Raw genomic sequence first — 21,357 nt, forward strand, 5'->3', positions numbered from 1 at the left:
TAGTTTTGTAATAATTTTATTAAATACAAAATTACAAGTTTCCAAACCATACATTTGATAAATATATATATATATCTTGCACAAGAGCCCAGAATAAACTGCTTTGTTACATTGTCAGCACATGTGACAAAATAATCCTCTGTTATGAAATACATATACTTTAGAAGTAAACAAAAACTTAAATGGGTTTTCACTATGTTAGCCTCTGTTTTTCAAATCATCTTAACAACTGCAATAGTAACCACAATAGGTGATTTCATTCAACATTTGCAGGTACTTTATCTTACAAAATGTATCTTGTATTTAATAATTTACAAAACCCTGTCCTGTAAAATTAGTAGTGATATGCAAATGTTCAGTCTGCATGACAAAAAAATAAGGTCAAATGGTACCCTTTATTAGAGAGAAACTTCCACTATTATATATACTATAGCAAAAAACTATTAGGCAGGGGTGCGATGAGACTCCCCAAAATTCATACAGACAAATACAAGAGGTTCAATATATTAAGAACATTAAGACATTTTGTGTATTAAGTTACTGAAATGAGCCTGCCAGGGATTGTTTGTTCATAAATTGCAATATATTCAAGCTAGTCAACTAGACCAGCTTGAAGAATTCTGTAGCTTCATTATACATTTTTCATAAGGACTAAGTTTTATCTGCAACTTGTTTAATTGGTTAAAAACTTACAAAAAACATTTGTAAGTGATTTTGTCTGAGTTACCTGTATATTATTATTAAATGCTATAACAATATACTTTATTATGGTTTACATGTCATGCCATATTCCTGCAGAAATCATTTTATGTTTTACACCATACAAGCTATTGTGTTTCTGCATTACACTTGTTTTCCTTAGTCCTAGTTACTCCCCCAGTGTGTTAATATAATTTTTACACCATGTTTTTCACCATCTTCTCAGCTCAGGTCTTTCAAGCCCTGGTTTAAACATACATGTTTAATGTACTTTGATTAGATCCTTTGCCCTTGAAAAAAGTGGTGGTTACGTAAAGCTTATGCGCTATTCAGAACACGCTTGAAAAAGGGCCTGTGGTGCCCGAAACATGTTATGTGGGTTGCAATAAAGTTGCATTATAGCAGTTATTCTGCAATTGTTCTTACATGGTACCGAAGACAGAGCACCAGTGGGACCATTTATAAGACAGAAGTAATCTGTTTCCAGTATATAACTCTGGTGTAAGGATAGTAGAGATTTCCTACCACTTATCTGTCTTATAATGTTTATTTTGTTTTTCTTATAAATCTTTTGGTACGTAACACTTAGAAAACAATATTTTATAGATAATGGAATTAGACCTTGTATCACCAGAAAGGCAGCTATGTTTGTTGTTAACACTATAATCTGGAACCTTACAGTTGCCTTAAATCCACTATGTGCAGGAGTCAGATCCATTCAACTTGCAAATGTCACTTCTCGGTTGGGTTAACGATTCTGCCCATGAAGAGTATGGTGTCAGTTTGTTTGCTACAGATAACCACCAAAAATGGTCTGTCAACTTTCTGAGATTTTAATAGTGAATAGCGAATCACATTAACAGCTGTTACTGCGGCTGCTTCTGTTCCCTTTTCATCAACATCCAAAACTGCTTTGTGGATCACCTACAGGAAAGCATACCATGTTCAGTGTCAAAACCACAGTATATATTTATATGTTATTAAACGAAACATCAAGCAAGAGGATATATTTTTAAGAAAATGCTTTTATGGTATGCTTTGGTTTATTTTTGGATAGCAATCCAACATAGCTTAAATAAATAAATAAATAAATAAATCATTACAACAATGGTGTTGTAAATCTAAATTAATGGTGTATTAATGTCTAAGGGCTTGCCAGATATGGGAAATAGACACTGCAATATATAGAACTGACAATCCCTTTTTTAATGCTAACCCATAGCATACAGCTTAAAGAAGACTAAAAAATTGGAGATAATGGTTCCAAAACTCAAATGTCCAAAATGTATTAAGTGCAAAAGCCCCAAAAACTTAAAAAAGTGTGAGTTTATTCGAGTAAACTCGAGAAAACTTGCAAACTCAAAAATTGATCACGTGTCAGACTAGCTTGCTTAAAGATAGCAATACACATGCTTGGATTATTGGCTAACGCGTTCTTTGCATTTACAGGTATACTTTAATGCAATGTAAAGAAAATTATTAAATGCCCAAGAATGGTTACAGTAACATAATGTCTCTTTGGTGGGTTTGAATCTAAGTGGTACTGGTTGAAATGTAAAATTACCCATACCTTACCTAAAAACTGCTAACCCTCATTAGGATAGGGTACAGAAGTAACATTCTTTAAAAGGATTATGAAAATGAATACTTAATATGAGCTTCATCTTATGGAAATACAATTTATTTGTCAGCTTATACAGGTCAAAAACATTGTTGTGTGCTTCCCTTGTTTAAACAATGCATTAGAGTTGTTTTAAAATAACCAACTCCAACACAAATCTGCATGTAGAGAGACAGATTGCTGAGGGATAGTAAAGAATAACTTGACTTTATTTTAGTAACAGTGAAAAAGAATGCCACCCAGTTCAATGTACCCATTTAACCCCTAACTTGGCAACGAGGTATAGGAAGGTTCTACTCTGTAGATGGCAAAGGAGAACTTTAGCAGCTCATCATTTCTAGTAGATCATTTTCTATTTCTCCTATAAGCACATACAGTAAGAAAAGTGATTATTTTTTATTCTTAAAAGAGAACATGATTGTGGTATTTTATTTCTATTATGTGTCTTTGTGTTGGGCTTTTTCTAATTATAAAGAAAAAAAATCCTGAAATGTCTATTGACCTCACTTTTAACCCTAGATTCAGTGCTTTACTTCTGACAGGACCCCTGCAGGGTCCTAGTGGACAAGGGATCTCAAAATGAGAAGGGGTCAGTAATTAATGTTGAAACCTGGCATTTGTTACCATTTCTTAAAAAAGGTATATGGTAGGGGGATCTGATATACCATCCAGCTCAGTACCTCCCAACTGCCCAACTGAGATTGTTTATGTATACGTGTAAAAAAAAGTTTATGAATTTGGTACAATCACATCTGTGCAATGCCAATATGATGTTAAAGGGGCTGTATATTCAGTGTTCATTTTTCCTTATGAAACAAAAATATCAGTGAAGGTTACCTCAAAAAAAAGCTTTGATTTCGGCATTTTACCCAGTCCCTGATTTGCTTGTTATGTAGGTGGGTTAAATAACATGCATACAAAAGAATACTCTAATAAGGACTATTTTTCAATTATCTGTTCTGAGTTAGCTACTTTTGTGTGACAATAATATGGCAGCCACAAATAACTTATAGCATCCTCAAAGATACTGCATGATGAGGAAAAATATAGAAAACCTTGCGGTTTGTAAAACAAGGGATTTTTCACTGAAACAAATTGTCAATGCAGTAAATTGTAAGTCACTTATAAACATTATTATAGTAACAAAATATACCAAGATAACTTACTTTAGACAACGTCAGTTTCCCATCTTCCACAATCCCAGAGAAATCCGCCTGGTCACTAAATATGTTGCTCATTCCCACGTCACTGAGGATCTCTTTCAGTTTAAGAGAGGAACTGATTGAGAATTTGGGCATGTAGAGGCGTAGAAATCTATAGGGATTGAAACAACATCATCGGCATCTTTTAAATTAAATGAAAGGTTGCTTAGCACTGTATTAGGAACATTGCCTTTCTTAAAGAAATATTATAAATAGATTCACAAGTTTTCTGAATAATCTAGGAAAGAGTAGTTTGCTAGTGATTGAAACCCAACACTTACTTTTTAGATGTTGAATTTCTCCATCTTAATATGGTGTCTTTAGACAATGCTGCTTCTACCTCCTGGATTTTGCCTAGTTCTGGCATAATTAGAAGCATTAAAGCATCATCTATATATGGCAGTTTGAGTACAGTACAGGGAAGCTCATTATCCAGGAAAATATCAAAACGACCCATACGGGACATCATTTTTACCTCCACTTTAGTTCTGTTGTCAATGGAGAACACACTCAAACGTGTAAAATCTGGACTGAAAGGGGACTCCCATTCTCCTATAAAATAAGTGGAAAAATCACACAGCTTTGAAATTTAAACAAATGTTAAATAAACACATCTTGTCCTGCCTTCTGCAAAATAAAGGCATGCCATGATATTAAAACCTTTGTTGCCTCATTGGCATTAGGCCCCTTTTGGAGTTATAAATCATAAGTCATAAGATCTTCCCACTGAATGTAAAATGATTGCTTAGGACAGTCAGAGTAATGACCAGTATTACAGTGAACCCAAAGTAGTAAGATGTTTGCTCTCATCAGTCAGCTGTTTGCTCAGTTAAGGCAATATTTTTACCTTTTGGACATAATCCTGATTCTACGTGTATCCTGCAGAAACTGGATATTTCTCAATAAGGTTTTATAAGGTACAATACTATATGGGGTTTGTTGTATTCTACTGTTGTTTAATTTATATATGTGACTGGTAGTTAACAACAACAAGAAGGTCACAGTTTGAATATACCTGAAAGTCACCTCAAAGGCTGGGACATCATAAGACATAGGATTAGAGGTTAGAAAAGGTCTCATTTACAGTCTAATGGGCATAGTGCTAAAATGAACACAAAAACTGTGTGATTGTTGAGACCATTCACAAGGATACTCATGCCCATGCATGCTCCTAGCAACTTGGAGTCAGCATCAGTGCACCATGTCCATTGTACAAGAGAACAATCTGATGCAAGGGAACCATAGAATTACTGCCAGCTTAGACATGATGGTAGGTTGAGGGTTTTACTAGTCTGTTGTGTTAGTAGGCACTACTGACTTACTCCATCCAAATAGGATAACTTTAAGAACTGAATTTCTGCTTATTAAACCGCAATTTCAGCACTTCCAGTGCAGAGAGCACAATTGCACTCTCTGAGCTAGTGATGCGGCCCCCCAGACCCCTCCAGTGCAGAAACGTTTAGCGCAGAGTGGGGGTAAGTGGGGGCAGCCTCAGGGTGGCTCCTGGGCTAGAATCACCCCTCTATTCTGTGCTCCAAGTGACACCATTACCACAAATGTTTACAGCAATTTATAACGTATGTTATCCACCCATTTAGGTTGTAAGCTTTATTAAACAAGTACCTTCTTCCAATTATCTCTGAGCACTGTTACCAATTCTATTATTGTATTGTTTTAATGTACAGTACTGAATACACAATTAGAACTATAATAATAAATACATGCATGCATACATACATACTTAGAAATGTCCAAATGACATTTGCCTTCACAGAATTAATTTCATTACCTTTAAACAGGATGTAGTTCACCAGTAGCAGCTTAGTATCCATGCTTGGACCTCGGACCAATTCCTTTATCTTGCCATTTGTTTGGTTATTAACATAATTATTGATCTGTATCTCAGCATCCTTAGGATTCTTGAAGTTAGTGGAAAAAACATCTGCTTGGTAATAACGTTCTGCTTCATGAGCAAAACTCTTAAGGAACTTTAGCTCCTCTTCTACAAATGCAGCATTGCCAACTGTAATTTTCAAGTCTTTCTTTGGTTTATTTAATGTCTGGAGTAAATGCTTAAAGGCATTATGTATCTTGACTTCTTGAATGGGTGTTTCTTTTGGGGCTAAACTATTAAGAATTTGGTGGCGCGTTTCAGCTTTTGCTCCTAGAGCTAACATGGCCAAGGAAGTGGAAATGCTTACTGGAGAAAAAAATATGTTTTTTGGCTCTGAATTTTTCTCCTTTAGGGCTGAAGAAGCAACCTGCTTATAGATATTGACAGCAAAATGCATATTTAATTGTGCAAGTATTTCCTTGAGCTCTTCTTCACTGAGTTCCTTGTTATCCTCACTAATTCCATCATCGTGATTGTCCGATTCTACAATAACAGCGATCAGCAGAACAAGACAAATGCCCTTCATTTCTTCTTTAAGGATGTACCTGTATATTACAATGAGTATAAGTCAAGCAGGATACAAATAAAACATATGTTGACCACTACGGTTGCAACACAACACAACATTTTACAGCATTCATTTCAATGAAGACAGGTATGATAATTATCTGTATAAATAGACATAGTATGGTGATCCAGGTGTCCCTGCATGAGTTCTAGGAGGGCGCCTGGGCAGTACAGAAATCTTGGAAAAAGTTCTGTACTGCGCATGCCCTTGCCAAAGCCCGATGGGTATTCCAGGAATATTGGAAGAAGGTGGCGTGGTGCTCAGCAAACTTTTCTTTGGGTGTTTTTTTGAGAGGAACATCACCCTGGGGTAGCAGGTAAGCTACTAGACTCAATGGCGGTGCCCAAAAACTCTGCACCACAAGGATTTTACCTTTCCTGCTCCATTAAATATTCCACCATTATTTAAATTGCTTAGATATACAAAAGAACAGATATAAAAAAAGTCTGAATTCAAAGAGGTAACAATGATAAATTGTTATACTTACAAATATCTTTTCTGTGCTACTTCAGATAGAAGTGGAAACGAAAGCACTGATATGTTTGGGTGTTGTAGTTGCTGCAGCTAAACTAAAACACGACATAGGAAAGAATTGAATTCAACTGAGAGAGAAGTTTTTCCCTTTACTGTGCATGCACACAGGAGCCGCAAGGGGACCCTGGGAGTGAGAAAAAGATGTCGACTTGGTGCTTCTACAGTTGTATTCTGGGCTGGTACAGTTTTTATTGAACAGAAACACTTGCCCAGGGTCTCAGGTAAGTGATTATAATCACTGATGGGTGCCTAATAAAGTGGCATTCCCCAGCAATTATAACATTAGTATTAAAGAAGTCATTCACAGCAGGAGATCCAATGTAAATGCGACTTTTCACATTTCCTGGCTGATAAAAGTTAATAAATGTGATTGATAGCAAAGTGCTGGTAATTCATTAGGACTTCCTAATTTAAAATGTAGTAAATCTGCCTATTAATCTTTGCAGCCATTTAGATTTGTCAAATTTTACATTAGGGCAATGTCACATAAGGAAATTAGTCACTCCGCAATTACTCTCCTCTAGCGATGGTGACTAAATGTGCTTTCCCACCGGCGAGAATGTAAACTGCCGGTAGGAAAACATATACTTACTCATATGCATGAGTTTCTTCACAAGGCAACTTTGGGCGACTTCAGAAAGCCGAAGTGACACATCTGTTTTTCTACTGGTGATTTTCATTCTCGCTGGTGGGAAAGCATTCAGAGGAGATTAGTTGCCACTGCTAGAAGAGAATAATCGTGGGGTGACTAATTTCCTCATGTGACATTGCTCTTACAGATGAATTTCTCTAATTAGGCAATAAACTACAGATCAAAGGTTTAAGTAAAATGAATGTGCTTTTGATGGAAATTTGCCTTTACCCAGTGAACATTTTTGTGCATCAGTTCAAATTCAATAAATCTCAAATAGAGTGAAAATGACAACTCCTACTGATAGTCATTGTTTCCTGTAATCATATACAGTCCCTTCTCTTGCCTGAGCCACCAGTAGCATTGGTATGCATGCACTACAAATATAAGCCAGCCTGTGAGAAGGCAAAATAATCTCAGCCTATACATCTGCACAAAAACACTGATGGGGATACATATATAAATGAATAGTGAGGGATAATGAAGGATATCAGTCTGCACTGTGGATGGTGCACTGAAGTAAGGGCAATGCTACTGTCAGTGTGTGAATCTGCATGAGAGAGAGTCAGTATCAGGCATAAGAGGGTGCAATTCAAGCAAAAGAAGAGAAGAATACCGTCACTTGTAAAAGCTCCTCCACTGCTGCTGGTGCCTTATTATTCATAGGGTGTCTCTTTGTATCTTTTGTGTTTTTAAAACGAATAAACTACTCAATTATTTTTTTTTTACAAAGCAAACAGAGGTTTATCAAATCCTGGGATGAAAGGCATATTTACTTCCCATGTTTTTACATTAGCCAAGTTGTAAATAATTTACTTTGTTCTGTCTAATTTGCCCTTCCTGTCCTCCACATGCAGGATTAGCCAAAAGAAACACTGCATAGGTAGGATTATGTGTATGGGTGCGTGTTTGTGCTTACATTGATATAAAAATATTTTAATTAGAGATTGTGACTATTATATGGTATAATATCATGACTATAAGGATCATGAAAATCCCAGCGTATAGTACAGAGAGCACCACCAGGACATGTAGAGCAGCTCGCATTAGTCTGTCCTGAGACAGGTGGTAAGGACAGGGCTGCGATGTGCATCCTGACAGTGCCTTTCTGTACTAAACAGATAGTCATGTACTTACACACTCTAATAGGGCCCTGAGGCAGGCTGCACGTTCTGACACTTGTTTCCTTGCACGCCTAAATGACACGCAAGGTAGTGGCAGATAGAGAGAGGGTTGTTTTTAAGCAACACAATAATCCAATCCAATGTTTGGGGTGCATAAAATTCAGGAAGGTTCTGCCTCTACAAGAGAAGGGGGAGTCAAAAGTTTATATAGAACAACAGAATATACACATTGTCCAATAATCTGAGACAGTATGAATCTTCAAAAAAACAAAAGAAAAGTCCCAATCAAAAGTCCAACACAAATTCAAAAGCAAATGTCCAAAATACTAATGTCAAGTGATGAAGTCAGTTGGATGCAGCCACCCTCAAATACCCCCAAGATAGAGCCAAACACATATCATCAATCGTGATAATAATACATAATTAAAAGCAATAATACAAAACACACAGAGTGTAGCTAATGAACTGATGTAAATGGAGGTCATAAAGTTTCCCACTAATCAGTCCCCCACTACATATCTTTAGTTAGTGGGACCAGCAGTGTACAAACTAATATCATGATATCATAATATCACCATTAAGATGGCAGATCATGATACAATATATTAAAGTGTGGTGGTTTTGGCATCCTCATCATGCAGGGTCATGTGGCTGATGAGCAGACCTTTCAAGTCCCGATGATACCTGGCAGATCCATAGCATATGGTGCAGAGTCAGTGCAAGAGCAGTGAGTGACATCCATTTTCTGTTAAGTGGTGAGATTTTTGCTATTACACAAATTTGACTTTTTTAATCTGGATTAAACAAGTTAGAATATGCTATGGTATTGCAGGATATAGCCTAGCTTCAGATGATATCTGGAGCACCTGGGTCTTTGTGACACTTTTGGATTATACTCTGAATGTATTGCATGATGATCTTCCATCTTAATGGTGATATTATAAGAACATAAAACCAATTTTGCAGACTGTTAGGTCCACTGACTAAATATATATATTTGTGGGAAACTTAATTTTCTACTTTTATCAGTTCATAAACTACACCCTGTGTTTTATGTTATTGTCAAAATTGGTCATATGTTTGTCTCTATCTTGGGGGTATTGTTAGTAGTTACCTACCAGTTTCCCCAGAGCAGCCAGGTCTATATTTGTATACTCTAGTCCTAGTGCACTTTTGCAACTTGTCTTCTCTATATTTACATTAAATTATGGTTCTGTTACCTGATGCCCAATGACACTGTTAGGATATCATGGACCTCTTGGTAATAGGTATTCACCTATCATTGTCTATGACAGGTATTTATTTGGTATGCAGTCCTGTTTTACTTAATCCTGAACAGTCCTCTTTATCATGGCTGCTAAATAAGCAAAGAATACACTGCTCCACTTCTATTCCATTAATGTATTGTTTTAATAAGTAGCGCTTCAGTATTCTATTAAAGAGCTGCAGTGGGTACACAAACCTCCTGGGTTCACATCAAAGAGTCAAACAATTTTTAAGAGAGCCTTGTAGACTATTTTTACTTTTAATATTTAACACATTTTTTCAGTGCAGAAACCGTGGCTGGAATAAGTAAGATAAAAAATGGCTATGTTATTTTATTGTGCAATATCTAATTCACTTTTGGATCTATTATTATGACAACAAATAGTAAACTGTGCATTGAACAGCCAGCCAACTCACAAGCTACAAGTTAAGTACTGCTAGTGTTGCAGTAACATCTCCTGGTCTTGCTTTGAAATTATTCAGTAATGCACCATAATAAGTGTGAATAAAAACATGCAATGCACTATTAACTTCTGTTTTTCAGATCTTTGTTTCAACCATGTTCTTATCAGTGTAGAACATTTATGCAATTAATAAGTACAAAAACTATAATAAAAAAAACTGCCATTATCCACTGCCTGCAGAGTTGAATGTTTATAAAGAAAACTGTCCTTTACTCCAACCTAGAATACACTTTTGTACCTTTACATCATGCTGTATTGCAACCATTAATCATTTGTATAAAAAAGTGAGACCCCCCCATAACTCCCACCCCCTTTAATAACAACATCAAAAACAGTTTTTTTGTATATACGTAGATAGATTTCCATTATTACCTCTTTGCATGTTACAGGATTGCTATACTTCACTTATTGAAGGTTTCATCACTTAATATAGTTGTGTTCTGAGAACAACTTATGCCCATTTACTGTTGTGGCAAGTGACAGTTAATACAAATCCAAAAGAGAATAAGCAAACATAAACAAATGTTTTCTTAGGTTCATCCCCCTTTCTAATGAGATCAAAAGAAATAGAGGGACTGTTCTTTCTCTTTTTATTCCAGGGCACACAATTTATTAATAATAATAATAATAATAATAATAATAATAATAATAATAATAATAATAATAATGGTGTTAGTATCAGGACTATGCAGTTAGTAATTACAGGACACTGTGTCATTTAGTATTATAACCCTGTCATTTAGCATAATATTAACAAATTATGTTTTAGTCACATATACTTTAACTGGGGCAACCATGGGACTAACATTTGCTCAAGGCAAGTGATAATTCTAATTGTGTTTCTGCTTCCAAAACTTGCCTCCAAGCCAGAAATTTAAAAATAGGCACCTACTTTGAGGCCACTGGGAGCAACATCAATGGGGGTGGTGAGCAACATGTTGCCCCCGAGCCACTGGTTAGGGATCGCTGACATATAGATTAGAAAACAGGACCTGCTATGCCTATGATTAAGTGTGCCTACGCATTTCATCTGTTGTTTTAAATGAGCAAATAAAATTGGATTTTAATTGACTCCAGTGGATGGTCCTGGTGTATGAGTATAGCTATTTTTTTTCATGTATAGGACCTGCTATGTGGGGAAATATTACAACATATAAGGCCACATTTATATTAAGCAATTACAATCCAAATTAAGGTGACTACACCCCACATTAATGGCTGAATACCAAGCATTGCAGCATACATCTGGGCTGGTATATTTAGGTGAGCACGAAGGCCGCTGTAAGATAAACAGTGGCCATTGCTTTGCAGAAAATGTTGTTCATCATAATTGGTTTTTATACATTCTTTCTTTAAATGGTTTCTTATGCTGGTATTTTCTTGATGCCTGAATTTTTACCATTGATTTGAATGAGTCTCACAAGGACTCTGGGGGTGTTACATACAATTATACAGGGTGTAGGAATGTTTTGGGGGTTATTTTATGAAGAGCTGCATTTTCATCCATATATACCCCATAATGCAGTTGGACAGTGCTGTCCAACTGGCAGCCCATCCTGCCTGGCCTATGCTGTCTGTGTGTGCCATACTCTGCCTGCCCTACCTTGCCTGTGTGTGCCAAACTCTGCCTGCCCTGCCTTGCTTGTGTGTGCCATACTCTGCCTGCCCTATACTGTCTGTGTGTGCCATACTCTGCCTGCCCTATGCTGTCTGTGTGTGTCATACTCTGCCTGCCCTATACTAGCTGTGTGTGCCATACTCTGCCTGCCCTATGCTGCTTGTGTGTGCCATACCTACCCTATGCTGCCTGTGTTAGCCATACTCTACCTGCCTTATGCTGCCTGTGTGTGCCATACCCTGCCTGCCCTATGCTGCCTATGTGTGCCATACTCTGCCTGCCCTATGCTGCCTGTGGCAGGTGAACCTGGCAGGGGTTTTGTTCTGGAAGTTTGTTAGCATTTGGAAATAGTCATTATATGGTCCCTAAGGTACTTATGTGCTAAAGGTTGCTGTGCTATCCACAGGATAGGATGAGGCATATGGATTTGAGGGTGTGTCCGAATATAATTCTTTCACATTTGAATCAAGGGTGATATCGCTACAGTGAGCACCAATCATTTGGGTTTTTGCTGTGCTACCACCATTTATGTGGGCATGGTCTTAAAAGCTTATGATAACATGGGTATGGTTTGAAGTGGGTGCAGTTTAAAAAAAAGGGGAGTGGTCAAAACAGGCTTCCATTACCGGCCCTCCATCATGTAGGCCGGAAAAATTCTGGCCGTCTATACCACAGAAGCTGGACAGCACTGGGTTACATCTATGATGATGTCCATTTTTTATATGATTTCAAGGGTTCAGTCATGGCTCCCAACTTTCACACAATCTTTTCAGTATTTTTATTTTATAGATAAAAGCCTACATTAACCTACACACATAGAAAAATAATGATATATATCTTCCTAATATGGTAGACTTCAGTTAATAACCAACATATTTTATTTGCCACCAACATTTATTAAAAAAAAAAGTCAACAGAAAAGTCCTACACTGGGATTTTTAATGAGAAAGGCACAGAGACATTCAGCATGGTTAAGTCTGCTTTAATAATGAAATGGTTCAGATCCTTCAAGATTAGATGTTTCAAAAACATTTAACACAATACAGGATTATGTGTAGATTTATGGGTGTGACATTCAAATCTCAATTTTGTATCACTTTGCATTAGTTGGGTCCATAATTTTGCCCATAAAAAGTTGACTGCCCAAAGTCCTGCTATAAATCAACACTAGGAAAGGACTATCTATTTGGAATGGTGGAAATGATGTAGTAGGGATAGCTTGGGCCGATGTCACACCGACTGCTTCTGTTCCAAATTCATTAACATTCAGTACAGCATTGTGAGAAGCCTTTATGAAAACAAGAAATAAAGAAATCATTTAAATGGACAAGGATTTTATTTTTCATTTTGTTTGAAACTTATTAAACCAGTTTTCATCTAACAAAGATTTTATTTCTAACAACAACAACAACAATTTAGGATTTTATCTCAAACGAGTTGTAACATATATTATAACATTATTTTAGTATACATTTTGATGAAATTATAAATGCCTTTTGCCATACGCAAGCAAAACCTGATTGTTGTTGCTGAATGAATTAGAAAAAAGCTCTGATTATAAAATATCTTGGTCTTGGGAGGGTTATTTTTCAATTTGTAGGAGATTTTAAAACTTTGACCCATTAAAGCACACATTCTAGCAAGCTGCCATGAGAAATGGGGGGGGGGGGGGGGGGGCACAGACTACTGGGTTAAAATCAGAGTTCATGGTGGGGCAGCAGGACACTTTGACAATCATCACTGCCAAATAGGATGATAGGGCTATCAAGCTGTGTTGCTTGCAACCACAAAAATCCATTTAGAATAGATCATAAGCCAACCTAGCTCCTCAATGCCCTATTGCAACTGTTTGTACAACCAGCCAGATCACCTTATAAAACCCTCCTAATACAACATCAAATGCAACCCTCTTTATATGCCTTGAATCAGTTGCAAATATTACAACATTACAATAATGTCAACTTTTGGCAATATCAACAGCAAGAAAAACTTACCATGGAGACCTTCAGTTTGGTTTGTTGAGAAATCCCAGTTAAATCTGCTTTATCTGTGAATATATCTGATATTCCCATCTTGTGGAGAGTATCTTTCAGAACAATTTTTCCACTGATAGAAAATGTTGGCATATAAAGATCCACAAAGCTTTTGAAAATAAAATACAGAAGAAATGTATTTATTGTAAAGGGAGATGAATACTCTTTTGAAATAAAGATCTATTTTATGCCCACGTAAAAAGCAAAAATGATTTCTCTGTTGAAGATGAATAAATTCTAAAAGCACCATGCCCCTTATATAGGATCTAAACCTTTTGGTCCTCCCCTTTTCTAGCTGTGCCCTAGCCTATGTAAAAGACCTAATCAAGTCCCAATCTTTGTGGTTGCTGCAACCTACTTCAAAAGAAACTACACTTAAATATGGTCAGTACAATAAAATTTAATTCAGCTCCTTACAAGCTTGTTACATTTGCAATTACATTGCAATCAAATACAATTATTCTAAAATGCAGACCCATCTGCAGGCATACCTCTCTCAATAGTGCCCTTAAGTCTCCCCATATTTCACCTGAAAGCCAAACAGGAAGAAAAAACGCTAAGCTGTGTAAAGAAAGTTCCCATAATGCCTCACTCCTGCACCGACACCCAGACCAAGTGAACATGCTCAGTTAGTAAGACTATGGGGCACATAATCCACGAACGTCCGAAAAGCGTCCGAATGCATTTTTCCGTAATGATCGGTATTTTGCGACTTTTTGGCGAATTGTCGCAAATTTTTCGAGCGCTCAATACAAAAAAATCACGACAATTCGCGAAAGTCGTAATGGCTATGCAAAAGTCGCGACAATTCACGAAAGTCATAATGGCTATGCAAAAGTCGCGACAATTCACGAAAGTCATAATGGCTATGCAAAAGTTGCGACAATTCACGGAAGTCGTAATGGCTACGAAAAAGTCGCGACGGTGGCGAAAAAATCGCAAAAAAATATGAAAAAGTCGCAAAATGTTTGTTTCCAATCCGATTTTTTCCCATTCGGGATTCGGATTCGTGGATTAGTAAATCAGCCCCTAAGAGTCAGATTCCTGCTGATTGGCTCAGATCCACATTCCTAAGGGGGGGGGAGTGATTTCTTAGCATTTTTGAGGGAGGTGGGAGCAGCAGAGAGGAGAAAGCAGAGAGCTGCGTGTCTCTGGCACAGGAATTACAGACACAAGAAATCTTTTCACAGAGAAGTCAGTGCAGCGTTTCTGTGAGTGCTTATGGCTGTATTTACATAGACCTTTCTGATAAAGCTTACTTAGTTTTTACCTTTCTTTCTCCTTTAAGGGCAAACCAGGCAGAATGAAATGAAGTCAAATAACTGCTAAAGTGCACTCAAACCTGCATCTTAAATGCACCAAAATAAAAACCTTATAAAACTTATTAAATAGCAGAAAGAGAAAAAAAGTGTTTGTACTTATAATTTCTTTCAGTACACCTAGGGGCATATTTACTAAAAATCGGATTTTTTTTATTTTAGAAACTCACATAAACTAAAAGTTTTTATATTGAAAAAATTTGATCTGTGATATATTTATTAATAGTCCCGATAACTTGTAAGTTGATAGGACAAAAGTTTCTCAAAAAATCTAAAAATATTGGTGAAAGTTTTACAAAATTGTGAAATTTCCCATCATTGTTTTCTATTTCACACAATTTCAAGGGGAAGTTAATCACATCATTGTTTTCTATTTCACACACTTTCAAGTGAAATGTAAACACATTTTTGTTTTCCAAGAATGAGTGCCAATGCTCCTAAAATGGCCGCTGGAGCACTTCCTGTTTGGGAAAAATAAAGAGGATTCAAGGAAATGAATGGCCATTTAAATTTCATGATTTTTTTAGAGAAATGGCAATATATTTTTGAAAATTTTGTAAAATTCTCAACAAAATTCTTGCATTTTTGAGAAACTTTTATGTGATCAACTTACAAATTATTGCGACAATACATACATCACTGATTGTATATTTTTAATCAAAAAACTCTCAGGAGTTTATGTGAGTTTCTAAAAACAAAAAATTTTGATTTTTAGCAAATCTGCCCCTAAAGGTTGGAATTTAATATGTTATGTGGTTGTTATGTGGTTGCTATGTGGCTACTCTGGCAGCAATGCAGGGTGTTTTGGTGTAGAGTTTTAATTACAGAAAAAGCCATTAGGCCAAGGGCCCCAAATTCACCCCATGTGGAATAAATTTAAAGTGAACTACCTTTGATAACAAAAAATGGGATAAAAAATAGAAGGAAAGTACAAAGGAATAGAAAAAAATGTAAATAAAGAGCAGATTTTTCCGGTAACATCATATCTGTTTAATAAGTGCCCAGTAGCTGTGCTTGAGACTTTTCTATTGGAAATGCTACGGAAATGGGGTACTCAGCTAGTGGAGAAATGGGGCACTTATGCAGCTGGGGAATGGGGTACTCACCTATTTGTTAATGACTCATACCAGTGGGTTACTAATTTGGGTGTCAGTACCAGCTCCTGGATTGTTCCTAGTTCAGGAACGATAAGTAGCATTGCTGAATCATTCTTGTATGGCAGTTCTATAATTTTACAATTATAATCTTCATCTCGGTAGGTTTTATAAAGACCAAAGCGCTTCATCATTTGAACTGTAACTTTGGTATTTTTATCCACTGAGAAAATACTCTTCTGAGTAAGACTTGGATTGAAGGTATCAGCCCATTCTCCTGAAAATGCAAGAGAACTCTTAAATCAGAGCACATTTTTTCTAGCATTTCTTTTACAAATGCACCAAATATATATCATTTACCAATGCACACAATTAATATTGCCTGGCCCAGATCTATAAAACTACAGATTTCATTTTTAAGCCTACTATAAATATATAGAATATCTTATACATAAACGTATGGACTATCCTCTTAAGAGAAGATCACCCACTACTTGCCTTTATGTGCAATAGCCATATGTATCTTGGGCACCCACCTGCAGTTATTTCATGTTAACACATATCCAATTTGTATAGGGAATGCAGCAGGGGGGTTTCCTTTTATCTAGAAGGAAGTCACAATTACTTCCTGTTCATAAAACCTCTGTACGCTTCCTACAGAGGTCCACCAATCTATCTGGATATTAGATTTCACAATGAAACAAAACATGTACCTATGGGTTTTCAAAGGTCCTGAGCTTCTGTCTACCACCCATTTGCCCTAATACCCTAATGTAACAGCAATTCCCATCTGACCAATGACTTTGTGCTATTGCATTGTATCAACAAAATACCCAGCAGCACATTGTGGTGAAGGACAAAACAAGTACCATGAAGTTTTGAAAGATGCTGAGCTTCAATTTGCAATTTGTTTGCCCCCAAATCACAAGCCTTCATATCAGACTCCAGATTGTGCAGTAAGTTCAGAAAACTACTCAGCAGTGTGTTATTGCAAAGGTAAAACCATTTAGGGGTTTACAAGCATGCTGAACCTGGTAGGATATTATCAATGGAAGGGAAATAGTGTTAAAACATATATTTACTTATGGTTAGAAAGGTGAAAAAGAGGTGCTGTGGGTTTATTCCCCTCCTTGTCCCCAACTTGCCTATTTACTATTGAATATTTGGTCTTTCCACAAACCCTGAGATGATGAATTATATTATGATCTATGGCCACAACTGTTGCCAGATATAACATTGCAAGCTCATGTGGTGGGACTTTTCTAGTAAAATCCATTCACAACTTATCTACATATTTAAATCAATGCAATGTAGCAATCAGTTATTTAACTAGTACCGTATATACTCGAGTATAAGCCGATCCGAATATAAGCCGAGGTACCTAATTTTACTAAAAACTGGAAAAACTTATTGACTCGAGTATAAGCCAAGGGTGGGAAATGCAGCATCTACTGCTAAGTTTTAACATCAAAATAAATACCAATAAAATTACATAAATTGAGGCATCAGTGGGGTATTTGTTTTTCAATATTTATTTAAAAGAAAAACAGTAAACTAGCTCTGTAAGCGGAGAAGAGGGTCAACAAAAACAATATGAGTACTACCCCAAGCTCATTGCACATTGGCAAACTGGCAGCAGACGCGGTCCCGGAGGGATGTAAGGGGAAATAAGTATTGCTAGTGGGAGCCTAGGCCAGGGCACTGGAGGGTCTGGTTGCCGGTGGCCTAATTTGCACACAAAAGACAGAGGGTGCTAGTCTGGAGGGACCCATGGCACCCGACTCGAGTATAAGCCGAGGATGACTTTTTCAGCGCATTTTGGGTGCTGAAAAACTAGGCTTATACTTGAGTATTTATCTAACTCTGCATTTCTGGCTTAGGTACTACATTATTGCATAATACTCTTGACCTTTTCCCTTTAATTCTGGGGACAAATTAGTTTTACTTTTTTCCCCAACCTAATGTGAGGTAGGATAAAATACTTTATATTCTGCAGTGCTACTGTAAAGCACAATATACATGTATATACCTTTAAAGAGGACATAGTTTACCAAAACCATCTCAGTGTTTGCATCAAGATCTCGGACCATTTCTTGTATTGCTCCATGTGTTTTATCTTTCACATAGTTATTGAGCTGTTTCTTTGCATTATCTGGGTCCCTGAAATTTATAGGGAAGATTGCTGCTTGGTAGTAATGTTTCACATTTTCTTCAAAACCTCTGAGAATATTCACGGTCTGCTCTACAAAAAGAGCATTTCCAATGGTGAATTGATGATCCTTCATTGGATTATTTAAGTCCTCAATAAGACCCTTAAATGCTTCGTGCACTTGACTTTCATTAAGTTTCTTTTTGTTAAAGCCCAAACCTTGTAGAATTTGTTGGTGAGTTTTGGATTTGGCCCCCAAGGCTAACATATAAAAAGCTGCTGAAATGCTTATAGGTGAAAAAAATATGTTTTGTTTAGGAGATCGTTTACACTCAGCAGAAAGTTCATTGAAAAGGTTAAAAGTAAAATCATAATTTTCCTCTGACAGAACCTCCTTGTCTTTTGTCAGCTTCCCTTCGGCTTTCCAAGTTTGGTCTTGTTTATCTTTTTGGTGGCAATGTTTAGGATTGTCATGATGGTGTTGTTGTTTGTTCCCTTGCTTTTTATTTAGGGAAATATCAGTGACCGATGCAAGTGTCAGAGCAATGAATAATGAGAGATAAACAAAAAGATACATTTCTTCTTAGAGTGAATAAACCTGTAAATAATTCAAACAATTCTGAATTAATGCACTAATAATGAAAATGTACAGAATATTGTTAATATCAAGGAGATCTTAACTAGGAATGGGGAGGGGGGTATAAAACAAATGATAAGAGACTGTTTAAGTCTCTATCTACTAAAAGTAAAGAGTATACATACTTGGTATTACTGCATAGCTTAGAGCTATGCACTTTTTAGATGTAAAAGAGAATGTGAAATAAAAAGATTTTTTTACATGTAAGTATGAAGTCATGTTGCAGATAGAGTCTATACAAATAATAGTGGGAAAAAAGCAGCAAGGTATTAGAACTAATAAGTCTCTTTTTTTTGTTACTAATAACAGACACCATAGATGTCTTTGTATGGCATTATTTTTACTATAACATGTCCCCTAAATATTGAATAAATACATAGAAAATATCTGGACAGGGGTAATTTACAAAAGTGAAGTAAACTGAAATTGGAGTAAGAAATATTATAGAATGTCAGATTTACAAAAGTCTTACTCAGTGGCAATCTGCTAAATTAACTCCAAAGTGTACAAAACGGCAGTATTCACAAAAAGGAGTATTAAAGTGCTTCAAACAAATCTCAGATTCAATTTGAAGTTGGTGTAAGTCTTGTTTCAAATTCAGGTAGCTTTAAACTGGTGAAATTGCTTTACTCCAACTTTTACATGTAAAAAAATACACTTTGACTTTGGGGTAGAGTAAGAAAAAAATTGGCATGCAAACGATTGTGTATTTAATGATTTTCTGTTTAAACTAATATATTACTCACATTTATGTCCAAATTTGCCTTAACAGAATTTAGTCAATTCCTTCCCAGTTGTGATATGCATCATTACAATATATTTTTGAGAAATAATTTTTCAAGGAAAACACGTATAAATCATCTTTTATATACACAAAGGAACAAACTATTGTGGCTGAATGCAATAAAAGTGCTGTATGTATGTAGAGGAAAATGGCAAAAGAGGGGTATCTTCTAGGGCACATCCCTTAATGCAATATACTGTAAGGTTAACTATAATAGTTCAGAAAATCACTGGGGATGGATAATGTTGAACATAATGATAGTCTGAATAAATTGATCTTTGGGGGTTTTTGATTTTTAATTGGTTGGTCATGTATTTTACTACAGAGAACTTTAAGGGTCTTTCCATGCTCTGAACAATATATATATATATAATAAATCTAACACAGCTGAATAAACATTTCCCCAGCCATCATTCTTTCTTCACTCATGCACTGGGAAGATACTACTGGGGAAAATGATTAATTAGAACGTTGCTATTGAACGTTGCTATGGAGTAGGTGGTCTGCCGGCTACTAATCTTAACTTTAGCAAAACCACTTTGGGGGTTAAATATTCGAACTAATTTCATAATTGCACATAAGTATGCTGAACCAAGCCATGGAATTTAATTTGCAAGGTGAAATAATATTTAGTAGTATTAGTTAGGGCAGTAAGCCCCTAACTGTATCCAAACTATGTCTGTAAATACATGTGTTTTATAAAGTAAAAACACATCTTAAAATACGGAATTTGAATCCCCAGTTCGTGATTAGCTTACAGTTTGCACAAAAGGGAGAATGAGTGCTCTGAGTTTGAATAAAAAGTCCATTGTTTTAACTGAACATAAAAATTCATGTCATATGGTTCAAATGCACATTTTATGTTAATAATTTAATAAGAGTAAAGCATGAATTAAGAAAACAGAAGATAAAAACAAATTTGTTTATGTTAAAAGAAGATAGGCAAAATACCTTCAGTTTGGTGAAAATCCTCTGACTGCAAAGCAATTGTCTTCTTGGGATAAGCTCTTTATATTTTCTGACAAACAATTACATAAAGCTATTTATCAATGTGTCATCATGACCTGACCTTGCAGAACTAACTCCATGCCACAAATGACACTGACTAAATAACCAGGATAAGATAAAAAACAAAAATATGGCATAAACTACGTTTAAAAAGTGTTTATATATTTATCTATCATGTACAGTATCTATCTATCTATCTATCTATCTCTGTCTGTCTAGTATCTAATTATCTATCTCAGTTTATTTTCAGTTATTTTCTTTACATCAGTACAGTGCATAGGCAAAGAAGAGGAAAACATTATAGTCAATATAGCTAACACCTGGCTCTCTAGATGCTGTAATTGTACATCACTGAACATCCTAATGAGCATATTGATGAAGGCACATTGTGCTGCAGAGTAGATATTTGGCTTCCAAAGGCTTATCTATTATGGTAGGCTTGATATTTGCTTGTGAAAATACTAGGCTAGTCTAATTAATTCATAAAGCTATTTATGTTTGAAATGTTCCCATCTGCTTAACTATTTGAAGGGGGATTGGGTATTTTAATAAAAGGGTTTTTGAATGTTGCTTGTAAAAACAGAGCTACAGTTTTTTCCATTCCATTACAGTTTAATATACCTAAGTCTTGGAGTATATGTTAGAAGACTTATTCCGCAGGAAGTTTGGTCACACCTGAAGCTTCTATGCCTGCACAGCTGTCTCTTCCTGT

The 21,357-nt window shown here is 36.1% G+C and overlaps 2 protein-coding genes across 5 annotated transcripts; both read right to left on the minus strand.

Moving 5' to 3' along the window:
* Positions 1-7,873, minus strand: serpina3m (serine (or cysteine) peptidase inhibitor, clade A, member 3M). 4 transcript variants are annotated; one of them, XM_031890494.1, is made up of 7 exons: positions 7,766-7,855; positions 7,111-7,241; positions 6,472-6,553; positions 5,312-5,961; positions 3,804-4,074; positions 3,487-3,634; positions 1-1,623 (listed from the first exon to the last, which is right to left on the minus strand). In XM_031890494.1, the coding sequence occupies exons 4-7, from the start codon at positions 5,940-5,942 to the stop codon at positions 1,432-1,434; spliced, it is 1,242 nt and encodes a 413-aa protein (XP_031746354.1). In that variant the 5' UTR covers positions 5,943-5,961; positions 6,472-6,553; positions 7,111-7,241; positions 7,766-7,855; the 3' UTR covers positions 1-1,431.
* Positions 7,874-12,587: 4,714 nt separating this feature from the next.
* Positions 12,588-20,660, minus strand: LOC116406470 (serine protease inhibitor A6-like). Its single transcript, XM_031892352.1, has 5 exons — positions 20,589-20,660; positions 18,097-18,814; positions 16,080-16,344; positions 13,616-13,763; positions 12,588-12,909 (listed from the first exon to the last, which is right to left on the minus strand). Exons 2-5 carry the CDS (start codon positions 18,791-18,793, stop codon positions 12,715-12,717), a joined length of 1,305 nt encoding a protein of 434 aa, XP_031748212.1. The 5' UTR covers positions 18,794-18,814; positions 20,589-20,660; the 3' UTR covers positions 12,588-12,714.
* Between the last annotated feature and the right edge of the window lie 697 nt (positions 20,661-21,357).

Source organism: Xenopus tropicalis, chromosome 8, assembly GCF_000004195.4.
Source record: "Xenopus tropicalis strain Nigerian chromosome 8, UCB_Xtro_10.0, whole genome shotgun sequence".
Classification (NCBI taxonomy): domain Eukaryota; kingdom Metazoa; phylum Chordata; class Amphibia; order Anura; family Pipidae; genus Xenopus; species Xenopus tropicalis.

Bases quoted from the DNA above. Each gene is read 5' to 3' on its own strand.
- serpina3m (XM_031890494.1), bottom strand. From the start codon at position 5,942: ATGAAGGGCATTTGTCTTGTTCTGCTGATCGCTGTTATTGTAGAATCG. The intron at 3,635-3,803 runs GTAAGTGTTGGG...CAATCCCTATAG, and splicing joins AGAAATTCAACATCTAAAAA to ATTTCTACGCCTCTACATGC. The intron at 1,624-3,486 runs GTAAGTTATCTT...GCTTTCCTGTAG, and splicing joins GGAAACTGACGTTGTCTAAA to GTGATCCACAAAGCAGTTTT.
- LOC116406470 (XM_031892352.1), bottom strand. From the start codon at position 18,793: ATGTATCTTTTTGTTTATCTCTCATTATTCATTGCTCTGACACTTGCA. The intron at 16,345-18,096 runs GTATATACATGT...TTGCATTTTCAG, and splicing joins AAACTATGTCCTCTTTAAAG to GAGAATGGGCTGATACCTTC. The intron at 12,910-13,615 runs GTAAGTTTTTCT...GTTTTCATAAAG, and splicing joins CCAAACTGAAGGTCTCCATG to GCTTCTCACAATGCTGTACT.